General features: G+C 40.6%; 1 protein-coding gene across 1 annotated transcript in view; it reads right to left on the bottom strand.

Annotated features, from left to right (window-relative positions):
• Positions 1-16,304, bottom strand: part of SORCS3 (sortilin related VPS10 domain containing receptor 3) — a 559,312-nt gene that overhangs the window by 95,168 nt on the left and 447,840 nt on the right. The window contains exon 9 of the mRNA XM_037159520.2: positions 9,473-9,652. Within this exon, the coding sequence (XP_037015415.2) occupies positions 9,473-9,652 (180 nt within the window). The remainder of the gene's footprint in view (positions 1-9,472; positions 9,653-16,304) is intronic.

The raw sequence follows: 16,304 nt of genomic DNA, 5'->3' as shown, positions 1-16,304 counted from the left end.
CCCTCTGAGGTGGGCATGGTCCATAACAACTGTAGGTGGTACCCTCTCCTGCTCAGGAGGGGCTCGTAAACAGGCTCTCAAGGCATGAAGGTATACTCCACAATGACAGAAGTTGAGGTGTCCCAATCGGAAGTGAGGTAAATATACTTTGGATCGATGACCCGATTGGCGACCTGGAATCTATCTCTGGCTGTGTCACTAATTCATTGTGTGACTACGGAGAACTGCCATGTCGTCTTTGATTCTCAGCCAGCAGTCACTTTGAAACAGGCAGAATCGGGCCTGCTTTTGCTATTTTCCCTTGGTTGGCTGACAATGGATACATGAAATAACGCAGGAACTCTTGCCAGAGTTCCAGATTACTGGGATTGGCATACCCATAATACTCTGAAGGAGGAGAAGCGTCACCACAAAACAAGAAGCTAGAGGATTAAAGGACATTTATGATCTAGAAGGTTTTGGAATAAGTACAAATTCACTCAAACTTTTATTCCTACTGTGTCTATGTTCTGGGCAATAAGAACAGCTATCTGTATTGACAATATCCTATGTCAAAAAAAGAAAAACATTCTCTTAACTTCCCATACAATTCCAGTATACTCCAAAGCTAAAAGATAACTCAAATAGTTCAAGTACATATAACCAGAAGGTTTAATGGCAGGTTTTCTGGGTAATAGATATCTCAAAATTTTAATTACATTTATTGCCCATTTTCTAAGGATCATGGCTGAGATTTATTGCAGCTCGGAGAGAACACCAGCAGGAAAGAATTCCACAGAAGTGAGCTCTTTTATTTTTTTTAATGGCATAATTTAGTTGATGAAATAAGAAGTCTCTTTTTCTATTTGTTTTTTTTAATATTTTAGTAACCTGACTGGCCTTGAAAGAGAATGTCAGCCCAAATAAAAACAAACAAAGAAAAAAATGGACAAAGAATATCAGAAAGAAAACAGAATTATCTGGGAAGGACACCACCAGGGGAATTTAACAAGTAGCCAAGAATGGAATTGATTAGATTCTCAACCTGAACAGAGGGTGGGTAAAGGAAGAAGCCAAGTTGTGGGGGGGGGGGGGCACTGCTGAAGAGGTTATGCCCTTCCCCAGAGGTACCCTTGCTGCCCTAGATGCTTAAATTTCATGTCATTTCAGGAAGGCTGTCCCCTTACATGCTTCTCTAGGAACCATGAGGCCCTCAGATCATATGGGTCTTTAAAACCAACAGCAAAGGTGTTTTCCTTAAACCTAACTGGCAGTTATTCCTCACAGAGAATGCGGTCCATGTTTCATTAAAATCTTTTGCCTTTTGGTATTTTCTTAGGACTACCAGATATGGATTCCAAGAATTCTCCCTCCCTAGCCAGATGGCCCACGTCCAACGTGCACCCAGGGCCCAGCTGTACACTTCCTGGAAGAAAAGATAGTCAGACTCCGACTCCTGAGGGGGTCCTGTCACCCTCTCCCCTGCCTCCGAATACTAGCCACGCCCTGGCCTCTTGTGTTCTTCTGGATGAGCCTGTTTGGCAAATGGAACGCTCACAACCATCATTTCCCACTAAGAGCTCTCCCACTCATATGGACATCTTCTGTGTGTCCCACATATCCTGAGAGCAAAATCAGGAGAACAGAGCCTGCGAAAGTACAGGAAGAAAGCCTTCAGGGCCCAGGAAACCCACCTGTAGCTCTGAAGGCCTTTCCCCTGCAGCTGCGCATAACGCCACAGCAATCTCTCTCTTGTTTGAGAGAACCAGAGTGCTTCCCTTTTGGATTTGGATTGGTCAAAGCCCTTACATTATTACTGAATTGCTTCTTGACTCTGTATCTTAAATAAATGGACTATACATTTAGAAGTCACTTTGCTTTTGTATACCTTATGCCAACAGCGTTCAAACTTTTTGAATGTAACCCAAGAATGAAATGTATTTATGATGCAGCCTAATAGACTCATACCCATATATGCAGGTATATGTAGGTACATATATTTCAAGCAAGGCAACTTACCCTCACTATATTCAATGTAAAGGAATTAGATAATGAGACACACATTCGAATTCTTCTCCACCCAAGGAGGCAGCTGGCATGTGCCTTAAACATGCTCCTTCCCACTGTTGTTAGGAGTCAGAGGCCTGGCTGCTGCTGTTGGCCCCAGCAGTTCAGGAAGAAAAGCACCAGCTGGTGGTGGCCCCATGGAAGAGGGAAGTACAAGGTGTCAGGATCGCATGGCCCACTTTCGGGGAGTCAATTTGAACTACAAAGGGAAGTTGACAGTGACCCCTTGGCAGAGCACTGAGTCCAGCTGGCATGGTCATCTGTCATTCACCTCCCTGGGCCCTCAGGACAAAAAAAACCAGGGCTCTGCTGAGAAAAGCAATTACTGCGGTCTGTTGTGGGCTGTCCCCAGAGTCAAACCTGTGGTGAGAATCCAGTGAAGGTCAGTTTGGAAAATATGTCCCTCTGGAGGCTATAAGCAATTGTCCATCTGGCCAAAAAAGGGTCATCTAAGATCATGATAAAACAGAAGGTGGAAGGCATCCATTAGGGACACAGAAACAAGGAAGCATCAATAACATGGTCAAAGAGACCAGAACTCTGAGGATACCTCATAGAGTTGCATGTTATCCCTCTAACAAAATTAGTCATGAGAAATTTCAAACTAAACCCACAATGAGGTAGCACTACGCTTCTTTCAGGATGGCTAAATACATGCACAATCACACGCACACATGCACACATGCATGCACAACTGACAATACCAAGTGTTGGTAAAGATGTGAAGCAGCTAGAACGCTTGCACATCTCTGCCAGCAATGCCAAATGGTCCCACCACTTTAGAAACTGCCTGGTGGCTTTTTATAAACATATACTTATATCCAACCTGTCAATCTTACTCCTGGTTTTGACCCGTGAAAAATAGAAAGTTATGTTCATAATCACAAAAAGTTATGATTATTTATAAAAGTTTTATTCATAATCATGCACAAAAGGAAACTTAAATGCCCTCAAACTGGTGAATGGATAAAAAAACTGATATATCCAAACTACTGAATACTATTTGGAAATAAAAAGGAATATTTATTGATACTCAATGATATGGATGAGTCTCAAATACATCAGTGAAAACAGCCAGACTCAAAGAATACCTACAGTCTAATTCCACTCACAAGACACCACAGAAAAGGCAAAGGTGGAGAGAGAGAAATCAGACCAGTGTTTGCCAGTGATTTTGGGTGGGGGGAGAGTTGACTACTAAAAGGCCAAAAGAGAGAATATTTGGGGGTAATACGACTGTCCTATTTCTATATTTTCATTGTGGTGGTAGTAACACAACTATATGCCTTTGTCATAATTTATAGAACTGTACACAGTAAAAGATAAATTTTACTGTATATAAATTATACCTCAATAAAAAATAATATGGAAAAATACATAGTGGAAAGAGTCTGGGATTTCTAGACAAACAAACCTGGGTTTGTTTAATTGCTCAATTGCTAGCATTTACTGGCCGGGTGATTTGAGCCATGTTACTGAATTCTCTGCATGTCTGTACTCCCATATGCACAGTGGGGAATGATACCTACCGCAGGGGACATTGCAATAGGTAAATAAGGAAAAGTATATAAGCTGTTTTGTTGGTGTCGTCCAATACCATAGCCACTAGCCACACATGGCTGTTGAGCACTTGAAATGTGGCCAGTGGAACCAAGAAATTTATGTATGATTTTATTTAATTTTAACCAGTTTGAACACTGGTGACCAATTTAGTCATTAGTAAACTTTTAAGTATGTCTCGAATAACTTTGTGTGTGTGAATCTGCATTTTCCTATTGTAAATTTTATGAACTGTAGATACTGATCAAGGATTTCTGATGAAAATTTAACATATGAATACAGATGTGTGAGAAATGTAAAATACACCCAAGATTTTGTAAACTTAGTATGGAAAAAATATAATGTCAGCAGTTTTTCATAATGAACTTGTACTGAGATGATAATATCTTTTGGACATTTTTGTTAAATAAAATACATCATTATAATTTACTTTACCTGTTCCATTTTACATTTTTAATGTAGGTAGTATAAAATTTTAAATTACACGTGTACATATTTATTCAACAATGCCAGCCTAAGGCATTGCCTGATGTTATTATAAGGAGTTTACATTGGATGCTTAATATTCAGGAAAGCACTGAAGAAAATCCATCAGATGGGCCACCCAGAGCATGTTTCCATAATATAACTGAGAATGCTGAAAACAATATTTGTTTATTGATTTATCAGTGGAGAGCAACTAAAAAGAAATACAGTTTATAGTTAGGGATGTAAAGAGAGAACTGCCCTATATGAAAAGAGTGTCATAAGAATAATGGTGAGCACATGCAATTGGACTACATTTGTGGTCAACACCAGCCCTGTTTTGATAGAATGGGCTCTGAAACCTTAAAGAAGAGACTGATTATTATTTGGCCTTCAAAAATTATTTTCTCCCCTGAATATGTAATTACATCTATGAAAATACTGTACTTTGAGTCAGGGATTAAAGAGAGAAGAGACTCTTCAGCAGCAGACTGCTCCAACAGACCAAGAAATGATGATGTATTTGTCTTATTGGGTTTTAGTGAGTTTACTGGGGTTGATCCCCACTGGTCTCCAAGGTCTCTCAGTGGCCATGACCTGCAAGATAAAGTCTAAGATAGGAAGTTTTTACTTTCTTTGCCCCCTTTCCATTGTCAGGAAAAGGCTTGAGAGGTCACTGTGGAAGATGGAGTGATATACCAGTAGCTTTAAGTGGCTATGGTCAGTCTAAGCCACCTCACATCTGTGATAGTGAAAGGCATTTCTGACATTTCAGAGAAGAGAATACAGGTTATCCTGTTACATTATCATATACAGTTCAACATTAATTTGAAATATGGGCTACATCATGCATAGAAATACCACTCACTAGGTATGTAGATGAAAATAGAGAAGTACCAGCCTATAGAATAAATTCCTAGGTCTTCAGTCAAGTTCTTTACTGGTAACTTTGGAACCTTTATCCCTACTATTCCCCAAGGACACTCAACATTCTATCAAAATAGACCTCTACTCAGCCGACTCGGGTTCTCTGCTCATGCTCGGATTCCACCAGGCATGTCTTTCCCTCAAGCTCCAGCATTCATTCTTCAAGCCAACTCATTGTAAGTTTCCCCAAATTTCTCAAGTTAGAATTAACCTTCATTTTTAGTGGTCCCACAACATGGGGTATTATGACTTTAATAAACATCTGTTATCATTGGTTACCCTAATAGAATCACCTATATCTTTTCCCATATCATCAAACAGTACATTCCATAAAAGTGTGTTAATTTTGCTGAATTTAATGTGAAAGCTTACTGGTTTTACCAGATGCATTACTCAAGGGCATTCAGAGCCCAGAAAAATTATAGTCTCTTTGCTAACTGGCCATATGCTACGCAATCTCAGCTTCTATGAGAATAGCCAGTGAAGAAGGTTAAAGTCTAATGACCCCTAGAGACCAATTAAATCGAGGTTTGTCTCCAAATCACAGAACATATCTCCAGGTGTGATACAGAATTGCCCTCTAAAAACCTTCAGTATGCTGTTCATGGTCTAGATAGTGTCAGGATACCATTTATTCCCATTGGTATTCAATGCCTTCTAAAATCTGAACTCCAAATATTTATCCAGCACTCATTTTTGTACCTGACAAGCATCTATTCTATTCCATGACACTGGCTAACTTACAAACTTACAAATATACACCCTCTGTCCAATTCTTGGCTCATGCCACTCTTAACATATGGAATGCCTTCCACTTCTTCACTTTTTCCTCCTGAGGGAAAATAATCTGATAATGTATGGTAATTCTGAGAAAAAACTGGGGGTCTGCCTGCAAAGATCACATCTTTTGTACCTCAGTGTGATGCTGTTACAGAGACAGGCTTCTCTGTCTTTTTAATTTACTTATTAATTTACTATTTCTGCCTGTTACTGGATGGATGTGTACAATTCCGGAGTGCAGTATTAGCAAGCCCAGCTTCTCCTACACAACTTTTAAAAAAGCAATACAGCTGATATTTGGTCTCCATTTGTCTCTGCTCTGTCTCTGCTCTGTCTCTGTCTCGATTGGTTCCAATCTTGGGCAGGTAAAAAGGGAATTTGTTTTTTTGAGCTTTCAAAGCCCAACAAACTGAATTCAACCTCCTTGAAAGTAAGACCCATCATCTCTCCTATCTTCCTCACAGACTTGAATACCAAGTAGAGGCACAGTAAACCATGATCAAATTGAATGGAGAGACAGCTCAGTAGTGCTGGTTTTGCAGAAATTGCCTTCCTTGGTACATCTTCTTGCTTCTCTATACATGCAATGGCACCGTGCCATTTTTCACCCATGAAGACCAAAAATGCAAGACTGACTTCAGCAAGAAGGAAAAAAGTATATTCTTCATGTTGAGTCATGTTCAGATTGTAGTGTGTCGCTGTTCTAAATGACCAAGGAGTTTCAGGTTCCCTTGGGAAAGAAACAGCACAGTGGTAATCTCACCCACCATCACCGGTAGGGTCAGAGACCCAGGACATTGTCAACTGAAAGATCATCTGCAGGAAGGTCTACCCTCCTCTTGGGTGTGGTCACAGGAGTATGGATAATTCTTTTAGCCTTACAGCCTGACTTGTACAAACAGGAATTTTGTTAAAGTGGCCTCAGTCCTGTGACAATGCATCCAAACCTTCCCATGAGCAGGGATGTATTGTCCAATAACAAAGGTATATTCTTCTTCCTGGGATGATTACAGGCATGGAAATGGAAGCTTCCCAAACCCAATTATGGGGGGGGACACAAAAAAACCCTGGATTTTTAAAAATAAAAATGTGTATTTATTCTTACATGTTTAAACTTCAGTTATCTTCAAAGTACTCTCCCTTTGATGTAATGCACCTATTGAAATTTTTTTTTTACTGCTTAAAACAGGTTTTTGAACTTCTCAATTCTGATGCCTTTTAGTACTTCTCTTTTTTTGTTTTGCCTCTTCTACATTGGCAACATGTTTCCCTTTGAGGACTTTTTTTCATCCAGGAAAACAAAATAAACAACAAAAAAAACTTGCTCCAGGCAAGATGTGGTGAATAGGGAGGGTGGGGCATAGGGTCAAAAACTGCTGAACACTCAGACTGGTGTAAGTAAACAACTCATCATGAAATGGACAAGCCCGTTGACTGTGGCTTTTTTTTTCTTTTCTTTAAAAAATTTATTGTTTTTCTATTACTGTTGTCCCATTTCCCCTGCTTTGCCCTCTTCAGCCCAGCCCAGCCCCGGCTCCCACAGACAATCTCCACACTGTTGTCCCATGAGTCATTCGTGCATGTTCTTTAACAGGTCCCTTCCCCCTCTTTCCATCCTTATTCCCCTCCCCCATCCCCTCTGGTTGCTGTCAGTCTGTTCCTTGTTTCCAGACCTCTGGTACTATTTTTCTCAGTTTATTTTTGTTCATTAAGTTCCTTTTATAGGTGAGATCATAGGATATTTGTCTTTTACTGCCTGGCTTATTTCACTTAGCATAATAGTCTCCAGTTCCATCCATGCTGTTGCAAAAGATAGAAGTTCCTTCTTTCTTTCTGCTGTGTAGTATTCCATTGCATAAACATACCACAGTTTACTGATCTGTTCATTTACCGATAGGCATTTAGGCTGTTTCCAGCACTTGGCTATTGTAAATAGTGCTGCTCTGAAGATAGGGGTGTATAAGTTCTTTTAAATTGGTATTTTGGGATTCTTAGGATATATTCCTAGCAGTGGAATTGCCCGATCAAAAGGCAGTTCCATTTTTAGTTTTTTGAGGAAATTACATTCTATTTTCCGCAGTGGCGTCGCCAGTCTGAATTCCCACCAAGTGAAAGACTCATCAAAACAAAACAAAAAAAAATCACAGAAGCTGAACACAGCCTCTCACAACACCACCAGCTGCTACACTGATACAGATGGGTTCCTGGAACACTCACCTAGCTGGGGAAACCTGTATCACAAGAGGATCAGCCTCCAGAAGATAATTCTGGTTTTCTTGGGTTCCTCCACATATATTCTTTAGTTACCTTTACCAATTTTTACAACTCTAGGAAGATATCTGGGCAATTTTCCAAATGAACCTTATTATTAAAGGAATTGTTTTAGCACTTGCCATCTACTGCTTTAGGAAACCAGGATATTTCTACTGATTTTAGTTATAATGAATGACATTCATTTCTCTCCTTTTAAAAATATACTTCCATTCACCCTACCTTTCTGTAACCTTCTCTCTACCCTAATAAAAGAATAGTATCGTACATGTTTCCATCACTACCAGTAACTGAGCAGCCAATTTAGACACCAGTGCAGAAATGCTGGATCTGTGACAGGCACTGCTCAGAGGAGAACACTGTAAAGCAGAAGCCCATGCCCTGACCCCACTGCTCTCACCCCTCAAAGAGAAAAATTCATCCGAACCATCTGAGGCTACCACCCATAACACACAACTTGTCCTTGCATGAACAAATGACTTCAAACAGCACAGTCTATGTGGGTTTGACTCACATAGTGAATATTAAATAATGAGACATGCTTTCTTCGCTCAAATCAATCCATCCATCACCCCAAGGTGCTCAATCAAGTACCTTCACCGTGGCTCAGATTGTCAAAGGACAGACACACTTGTCACTAGAGGCACAAAAAAAGCACTACAGCATTAGGGTCACTGAGACCACTAGTTTTGAAATCTAGTTCCTCTATGGAGTCACCTGGTTTCCTAGATAAACTCTTCTTTAAATAGTAATCATATTATTAAAAGACTCTGTAAGTGCAAATTCAAGAAAGGTATATTTAAAAAAGAAAAACTCCACATAAGCGAAGACCATTTCTTCATGCCCAGATACTGGCACTCGATGGCATATTAGGGAAACCTTCATGCCCATTACCGATGTCCATGTGTATTTTCCATAAAATTAGTTCATAAAACTTTTTAAAAACATACAGCTGATGTTCGATCTCCACGAAATTAAATTATTTAGATTTTAAAAATAATTTAAGGCATATAAATAACTTTCTTCACCTAGGGTCTGTAAGAAGCATAAAATTGAAAATGTGCATAAAAGGTCACAAAGGCCAATTACCTTAATTTCTGATTTGTAATTATGGTCATGCCTATAAGAACATCAACTTTAGATATCATTTGTTGAACGTTTACTAAGGCAACCATCACACTGGATGCTTCACAAACATTTTCCCTTGTTCTCACAATATCTCATTAGATAGTTTACCTCCATTGTACAGGGGAGGGGAACTGAGGCACAGAGAAGATAGCGTCCCTGCCCAAGTGACACAGTGGCTAAGTGGCACAGCAGAGATCTGACCCAGGCCTTTGTGACTCCCACGTTTGTGTTTATACCATTAAAACTCATAAAAAAGAGAGTCAGATCCAGGTGTGGGACAACCGTGGCTACATACCTCATACAATTCAATAATGATGTTCCCCATTAGACCTCGGCTGCTCTTAATGTTCTCCATGGCCAGGGTGAAGTAGATCCCACGTGTGTCTGAGATGTAGAGATTGTAGGTGTCGTTCTGGTTCCATTCTTGGACCGCTGCAAACACTTGGTTCTCATCGGTACTGATAATGTGCATGTCCTGCAAGAAGATGGAAGACCTGTAAGGCAGCAGATCTCTTTATCTCCCTGCCCACTGGGACCCAGAATAATTACTATCACTGATAAAATGGTTGAGAAAAAGCTTGATTTATAGGCAATGTTAAACAATTCTGTGTCGGACCAAAGCCATAAATTATGAGCTTCGTGATTTCTGTTCCTTGCTAAGTGACAGCAAGATGGGTATAAGGGGCTTTGGTGGGTATCATTTTCCATGGCTTCAAGGGATTCACCCACTTTCATTTTTTATTTTTATATCTGAAAGGTAGTCTTAGTGCTAACAGAGACATACAGTCTTGCAAGAGAAAATGCACACATGCCAAGAAGACAGGCTTTATCTCCTTTTTAGATCTTCATTTATGTTTTCAAACTTCTCAGTGCAATAGTTTTCACACATTCCTTTAGACTCTTCAGAGTCATGAGGATTGCAAGAAGGGTGGCAGGGAGGAGTGGCCAATGGGTAGGGCTTTGGACTCCCCAACCTGTTTCATCCACAGCAGAACCACTCAAATCTGCTCTATGCTAGACTTCTTCATAATACTTTACCTAATGAACAAAACAAGCAAGCAAAATATAACCAGAGACACTGAAATAAAGAACAAACTGACAGTAACCAGAGGGGAGGGGGGATAGGGTAATGGGTGGAGAGGGTCACCAAAGGGGAGTAGGATTGAGGGTTGGAGGTGGGGATGGGTGGGGGGAAATCGAGACATCTGTACTTGAACAACAATAAAAATAAATAAATAAATAAATAAATAAATAAATAAATAAATAAATAAATAAAATAAAATAAAAGTAAAAGGTGAGGGGAGTTCCGCTGGTAATAAAATCATGTTTGAAAATCACTGACGTGGAGGAGAGTATACTCAACTGGGACTTTAGTGTTCTGGGTCATAATGTAAGCTCTGCTGTAGGGCTGTGAAATACGTCAGCCCCCGAGCTTCAGTTTCCTGCCCCAAATGGTAAAGAGGCTGGGACACCAATAAAAACAGCTATGGGCAATGTTCTAAGTTGTCTTAACATATTATTTCAAGAAATCCAAATAATTCTATAATGGAGGTAGTATATTTATTGAGGACTAAATTAAGGAAATGATTACACATTTGCTGCAGATTACATAGCTAGTAAGTGGCTGGGCCATGTTTTGAACTTCAGTGACATGACTGTAAACTAATTGTTAGCTTCTAACCATTTGGATACACCTCTAGATTAGAAGTTGCAAACCAATGACTCATGAAATAAATACAAACCACAAGTGTTTGGTTTGACTACAGTCTCTTTGCAATAGGTGGAATCACTGGGCTCTCAGTCCTATATATCCCAATTTTCTTGTAATCTGCCACTCCCTGGTCCCTGAAGTCACTATAGTTTGCATTCCTGGAGTGGGTCATTTCTAAAATCAAATCTACCAGTTCCGAAATCAAAACAGTTTATAAAAATCAGCTCACATATGTGGCTAGGTACTGTACAAAGATTATCATAAATCCAAGTCCTCATCTAAGGAGCTTATACTGTCAGGAGGCAAATGTTGACAAGGATAAACATTTGAAAAATGGGAGTAGTTAAAAATGTATAACTATATAGATGTATATGCCAAAAATAATAGCATCTCGAGAGAGCAGGAGAGACTCCCTAGTCACTGTGTTGGAATGCATCAGTAATAAGAACCCAGGCAATTAGACTTGACAGTAAGTAGATAATCAGGCTGAATCTAACTCTTACCTTATATGGTCAACCTTTCCCAGAAATGGTTTCAACAATAAAAGGAGGCAGCAATGTCTGTAATGTCAGATCTACAGAGAGCTCCACCAAGATGCTTTCCAAAGGAGCAAGGTCTTTTGATTTGGACGACCAGGAGGTGGGGGTAGTAAGAAAGCAAGTTCTACATCTCTGCATTGGAAATTCTTGGTCACGTCCCAGTCTCTGGCCTTGAACACACCAGGTCACCTTGATGAAGACCTCACTTGCTCATTTGTGCTTATACACCTTACAGGTTCCTGCTGAGCTGCTTGAAAATGAAAATAAGGCTTACTCTTAAAAACCATGTGATGATATCATGTTGTGTTGGTGTGGAATAAAAGCCCAAGAACCCAGTAGGAGGGAAAATAGCAGCTGCAGGAAATGCGGATTAAATTCACTTACCCTGTTAAAAATGCAATAGCAATGCCTGGCTTTTCCCAGATGTTTTGCTCATAAAAATGAATGAGCTAAGTTATTTTAGACTAAACTGATGTAAAAGAACTGGGAAAAACAATTTAAAACACTGGGGCATGGTCAGGATTAGAGGCAGCCAGAATCGCTGTGAGTACATCGTGCCTTAGATCTGCACTGGGACTGTGTTACCTGGTGAACGGGGTACGGCCGTCTCTGGGGTGACAGGCTGCTTTCTAGTATCTAGGATTTGGGGATGTTGGCTTGCAAAATCATCAGCTGGCCAAAATCGCTTAGCTAATAAATGACATAATTAGGATTTAAACCCAAGACTACCCTAATCAAGAGCTAAGCTTCGTATCAGAGGGAGTATAACTTCCATGTGCATCCTAATGACCTGGAGATCTTAATAGCACGAAGATTCATGAGTTCCAGTGCCTGAGGTTCTGATTCACTATGTGTGGTGAAGAGTCTTAGGTTCTATCTAAAGAGCCCTCCAGATGATTCTAGTGCCTGCAATCTGGGGAGTCACTCTCTGAAAAACTTGGAACAATGTGTCCTCTATCCTAAGAAGTCTTACGGCTCAATAAGGATCCACCAATAATAACTTGGATAGTAAGTCTTCAAAAAACAAAGAGCCTTCTCAGTTAAATTTGGTCTAACAGGGATCTGAAGGATAATCAAGCTCATTGCTTGAATTCTCCACCCTCATCTAATTCCAAAGCACGTGTTATCTTCATACTAAAACAATTATAAGGGACAGTCCCTCTATACCCTCCTGACAGAATAATTGGAGAGAATCAGAGTCACTTTTCGAAAACCTAAACCTGTGACCTCGTAGGACAAAATAGTGAAAATACTTCTGTGTTCCTTTGTCCTCCTAGGACGAAAGAGTGAAAATGTTACTGAAACATTTTCTTATAATCTGGGCCTAATGTAACTTCATTTTAGAGAGACCTATGTTCTTTGGCAAACACCATGTGCCAGACACCATAATATAAATACAGAGAGAAACAAATACAGAACCTAACCTCAGGGAGATGCCCACCTGGTGATGGAGGCACCGCGTGCTCTTGTGGCCTCCTGTGAATCTGTAAGTGCTGCCTAGAGGTACTGAAAATGGTGAGAGGCATAGAAAGGCTTATATAGGTGAGAGAAAGGATGGAGCAATCAAGGAAATGTGTGGAACTTGGAACAGCCGGAAAGGAGTTTTCTCCTGGGGACAGCGAGGACAGAGTGGCCATGTCACAAGGGGTTCTGAATGGCACACCAAAATTTACACAGAAGGAAGTGCAAAGCTAGTACAAGTGTCTAAGTGGGAGAAAATAAAGATTAGAGTTGATAACTGCAGACACTGAGTTGGTGAAGATTAGCTTCACTGCATGATCGTTTTCGTTGTGGAAGCAGTGTAAAGAGTGGATTTAAGCAGGGACGGGAAAGGGGCTTAGTAAAAGGTCACTGCGACAATCTAGGTCATTGCAAATGCATGAGGGGCTAAACTAAGAAGCAGGTTTTCTTTAAGAACTCTAAGGAATGGTTCAGTGAAATATTAAGGAGGTAAACTGTACAGGGCTAAGGGAGAAGGACATATCTTTAATATCCCAGATATCTGACTTATAAAATTCTCTGCATTTTTCAAATAGTCATTAAAATCATAATTAAATATTCACTTGTGCAATTAGTTGTTTGATGTCTCTCTCTCTCATTAGACTGTAAACTCCCAGAGGGCAAAAAACTATGCCTTTCTTATTTATCAGTTTACTTCTAGTACATATCAAAGCATCTTACACATGGCAGATATCTAACATAAGCTTTTTGAATGAAGAAACAAAGTAACCACGGGAGGAGAGATATAAGGGATACAAGATGAAGACTCCGAGCTTAGTTCTGGGTTGTTGAAAGGAACCATTAAGGGGATGTCATTGGAATAGACAGTGGTAGGTATGGTGCAGAGTTCAGTGGAGAGATATGGGCGGGGGCTGTGGACATAGAAATCACCAATGTGAAGGAAAGGAATGGGGTCATGCAGGAACCACACAGAATGCATAAGGAATTTAAAGCATCCACATTTAAAAGCTGGCAAGGGTAACAGGATCCAGGAAAGAAAATCAGAAGTAAATACTATGGAAGGGAAGACGATCAAGTAATGGATTTTTCTCCCCAGTAGTGTCGAGTGCTACAGAGAGGTATAAAAAGATACAGAGCTAGAGATGCCTGTTAGACACCCGGGCAGCCACTGGTGGCAGTGATTAGGAGATTTTTAGGGAAATGGTGGAACGGATGTGGCAGAGTCCAGGGCGGCTGGCAGTGGGTTGAAGAGTGAACAGCAAGTGAGAAAAGAGGTTGGAATTACACATAACTCTTTTAAAAGTGTGGTTGTGACACAGCAAGGAAGAGCAAATCAGCATTTGGGGAAATATAAAAATGAAGAAAAATTTTCCTGAGGAAATTGAGAAAAAGGTTAATATCATTACCATTATCATTATAATAAAATTTTCAACTATATTCCCCTCTCTTCTCTTTTATTATTCAAATCAGGATTAACTATATTCAACTGTCAAATGAAAACAAACCCAGACAGATAAAAAGAGACTTTATTTGCAAAGACTATTGTAACACTATTATCATAATATCTGCAAGTACTTCAGGTGAGAGCAGAAAAGAATTACTTTTACAGGGAGAAGTACAACAAGGCTACAAAGAAGTGGGTGTGAGGGGTGGGGTGAGCAGGTGGCATGATCCCACAATTAGAAAATTGTTCTCCTTAGAGTCGATGATTCTCAGAGGGGCTGTTAAAAGGGGTTGTTCTGAGTTGCAATGCTTGCGTAAGCTCCCAATGCTCCCATATGCTCGAGAGTGGGCCAGTGCAGGGACTTAAGGGAAGAAGAAAAGCTGAATTTATGTCGGTAAAGTCAAATGAGCAAGCATTTGGTACAGCTTGGTCAGCAGGGACAAACAGTCCAGCTAATCACTTATGAAACCAAGAATGGGGATCTGGTGTGGTCAAAAGTGAAGACTGGGGACATGGGTGTCTTATGAAGACAATGAGGAAGGGGCATTCTTTGTAGTAAGCCAGGTCCAGGAACACAGGGGGTGGAGGGAGGATTTTTTACACATTTCTGTTTTCCGGAAGCACAGGACTGAGGTAAAGTTCAACATCATCACTAACAAACTGAGTCCCACATACAGACAAACATAAAATCAAAACAGAACCAGAGACATGGACATAAACAACAACACTCTGACAGTGACCACAGGGGGAAAATGAGGGAAAGAAGGGCAAAGGTCAAGTCAAGGAACATGTATAAAGGACTCATGAACAAAGATGAGGGGTGGCGAGGACTGAATGTGAAAGGTGGAGGGTGGGTAGGGCAGAGGAGAGTAATGGGGGGAAATGGAGACAACTATAATTGAACAATTAAAAAAACATATAAAAATCTCATAGAGAAATGACTATTAAAGTAAGAAGTTAAGAAAAAGTTCAGAATCTAGGAGACAAAAGAGTGTGTATTGGAGTCAGAGTGGTAAAGTGAGGGACTCAGGCAACGCTGAGTCCCAGGGCAGTCTGGGACGTGACCCTACAAGGAACACAGATCTCCATGGCCAGCAGGTTAAAAACATCTACCACAGTTCCCCTTGGCTCACGTTCATTGCTTAGACTTGTCCAGAGCTTTTCACTTAATCAACAATGAGACATTGGTTGAATCCTCACAATTTTGGCAAATGCTACGATGATGCGCATTTCACAGATGAGAAGAACTGGGCTCATGGGTAAGTACACGGCAAAGCTGTAATGAGAGCTCAGGATTTTCTGATGGCCAGGGATGCTCATACGCTCTGTCGCCTTCTCCTGGGCTGCCATGGCTCCCCTTCATCATCTTTACCATCCTCTGTTGCGCTTCTCATGCCTGTTGGACTGAAATGCAAACTGATGCCCAGGAACTAGGTTTGGAGGACTTGGTGTGAGGTTTCTGCTACCAGTAATGCTGCTTATTATGAACGACATTTATTTTGTTCTCTGCAAAACACACCAAAGCCACTGCTGCCCCAGGCAACCAAATTCTGAACAGACGGGCTGGGAAAAGAGGTGTGAGGGCAGTGAGGACAGGGAGCTTCTCTGCTTCTGTTCCTAAGTGAGATGCCCGGCAGCAGCCACGAAACTAAGTGAACAGCAGCAGTGTGCTTAAAAGCCATTTCCACTTTTAAAAATGGGAAGAACCAATCTCCCTCCACCCTCTCTGTCTTCACCTCCTAGGAAAAGTTGAGACAATGTCAGTTAATAACGGGGAATCAATAACCATCCAGCTATCTTCACAGCAGCCCTTGTATTAATGGGAAGCTGCTCTGGATAAAGTTCTATAAAAGGGGCCACGTGGATTGGTATTCCACCGCAATAAATGACCATGGTTTGCTAATGGTTAGTGGAGTGTTCTAGGGTAATGGTCAAATCCAGACTTCATTTGTCCAGGGAAGAGAACTGTTTG

This window comes from Artibeus jamaicensis, unplaced genomic scaffold (genome assembly GCF_021234435.1).
Source record: "Artibeus jamaicensis isolate MK-2021 breed Jamaican fruit bat unplaced genomic scaffold, CSHL_Jam_final contig_490, whole genome shotgun sequence".
Classification (NCBI taxonomy): domain Eukaryota; kingdom Metazoa; phylum Chordata; class Mammalia; order Chiroptera; family Phyllostomidae; genus Artibeus; species Artibeus jamaicensis.
This window is presented reverse-complemented; position numbering and strand designations above follow the sequence as displayed.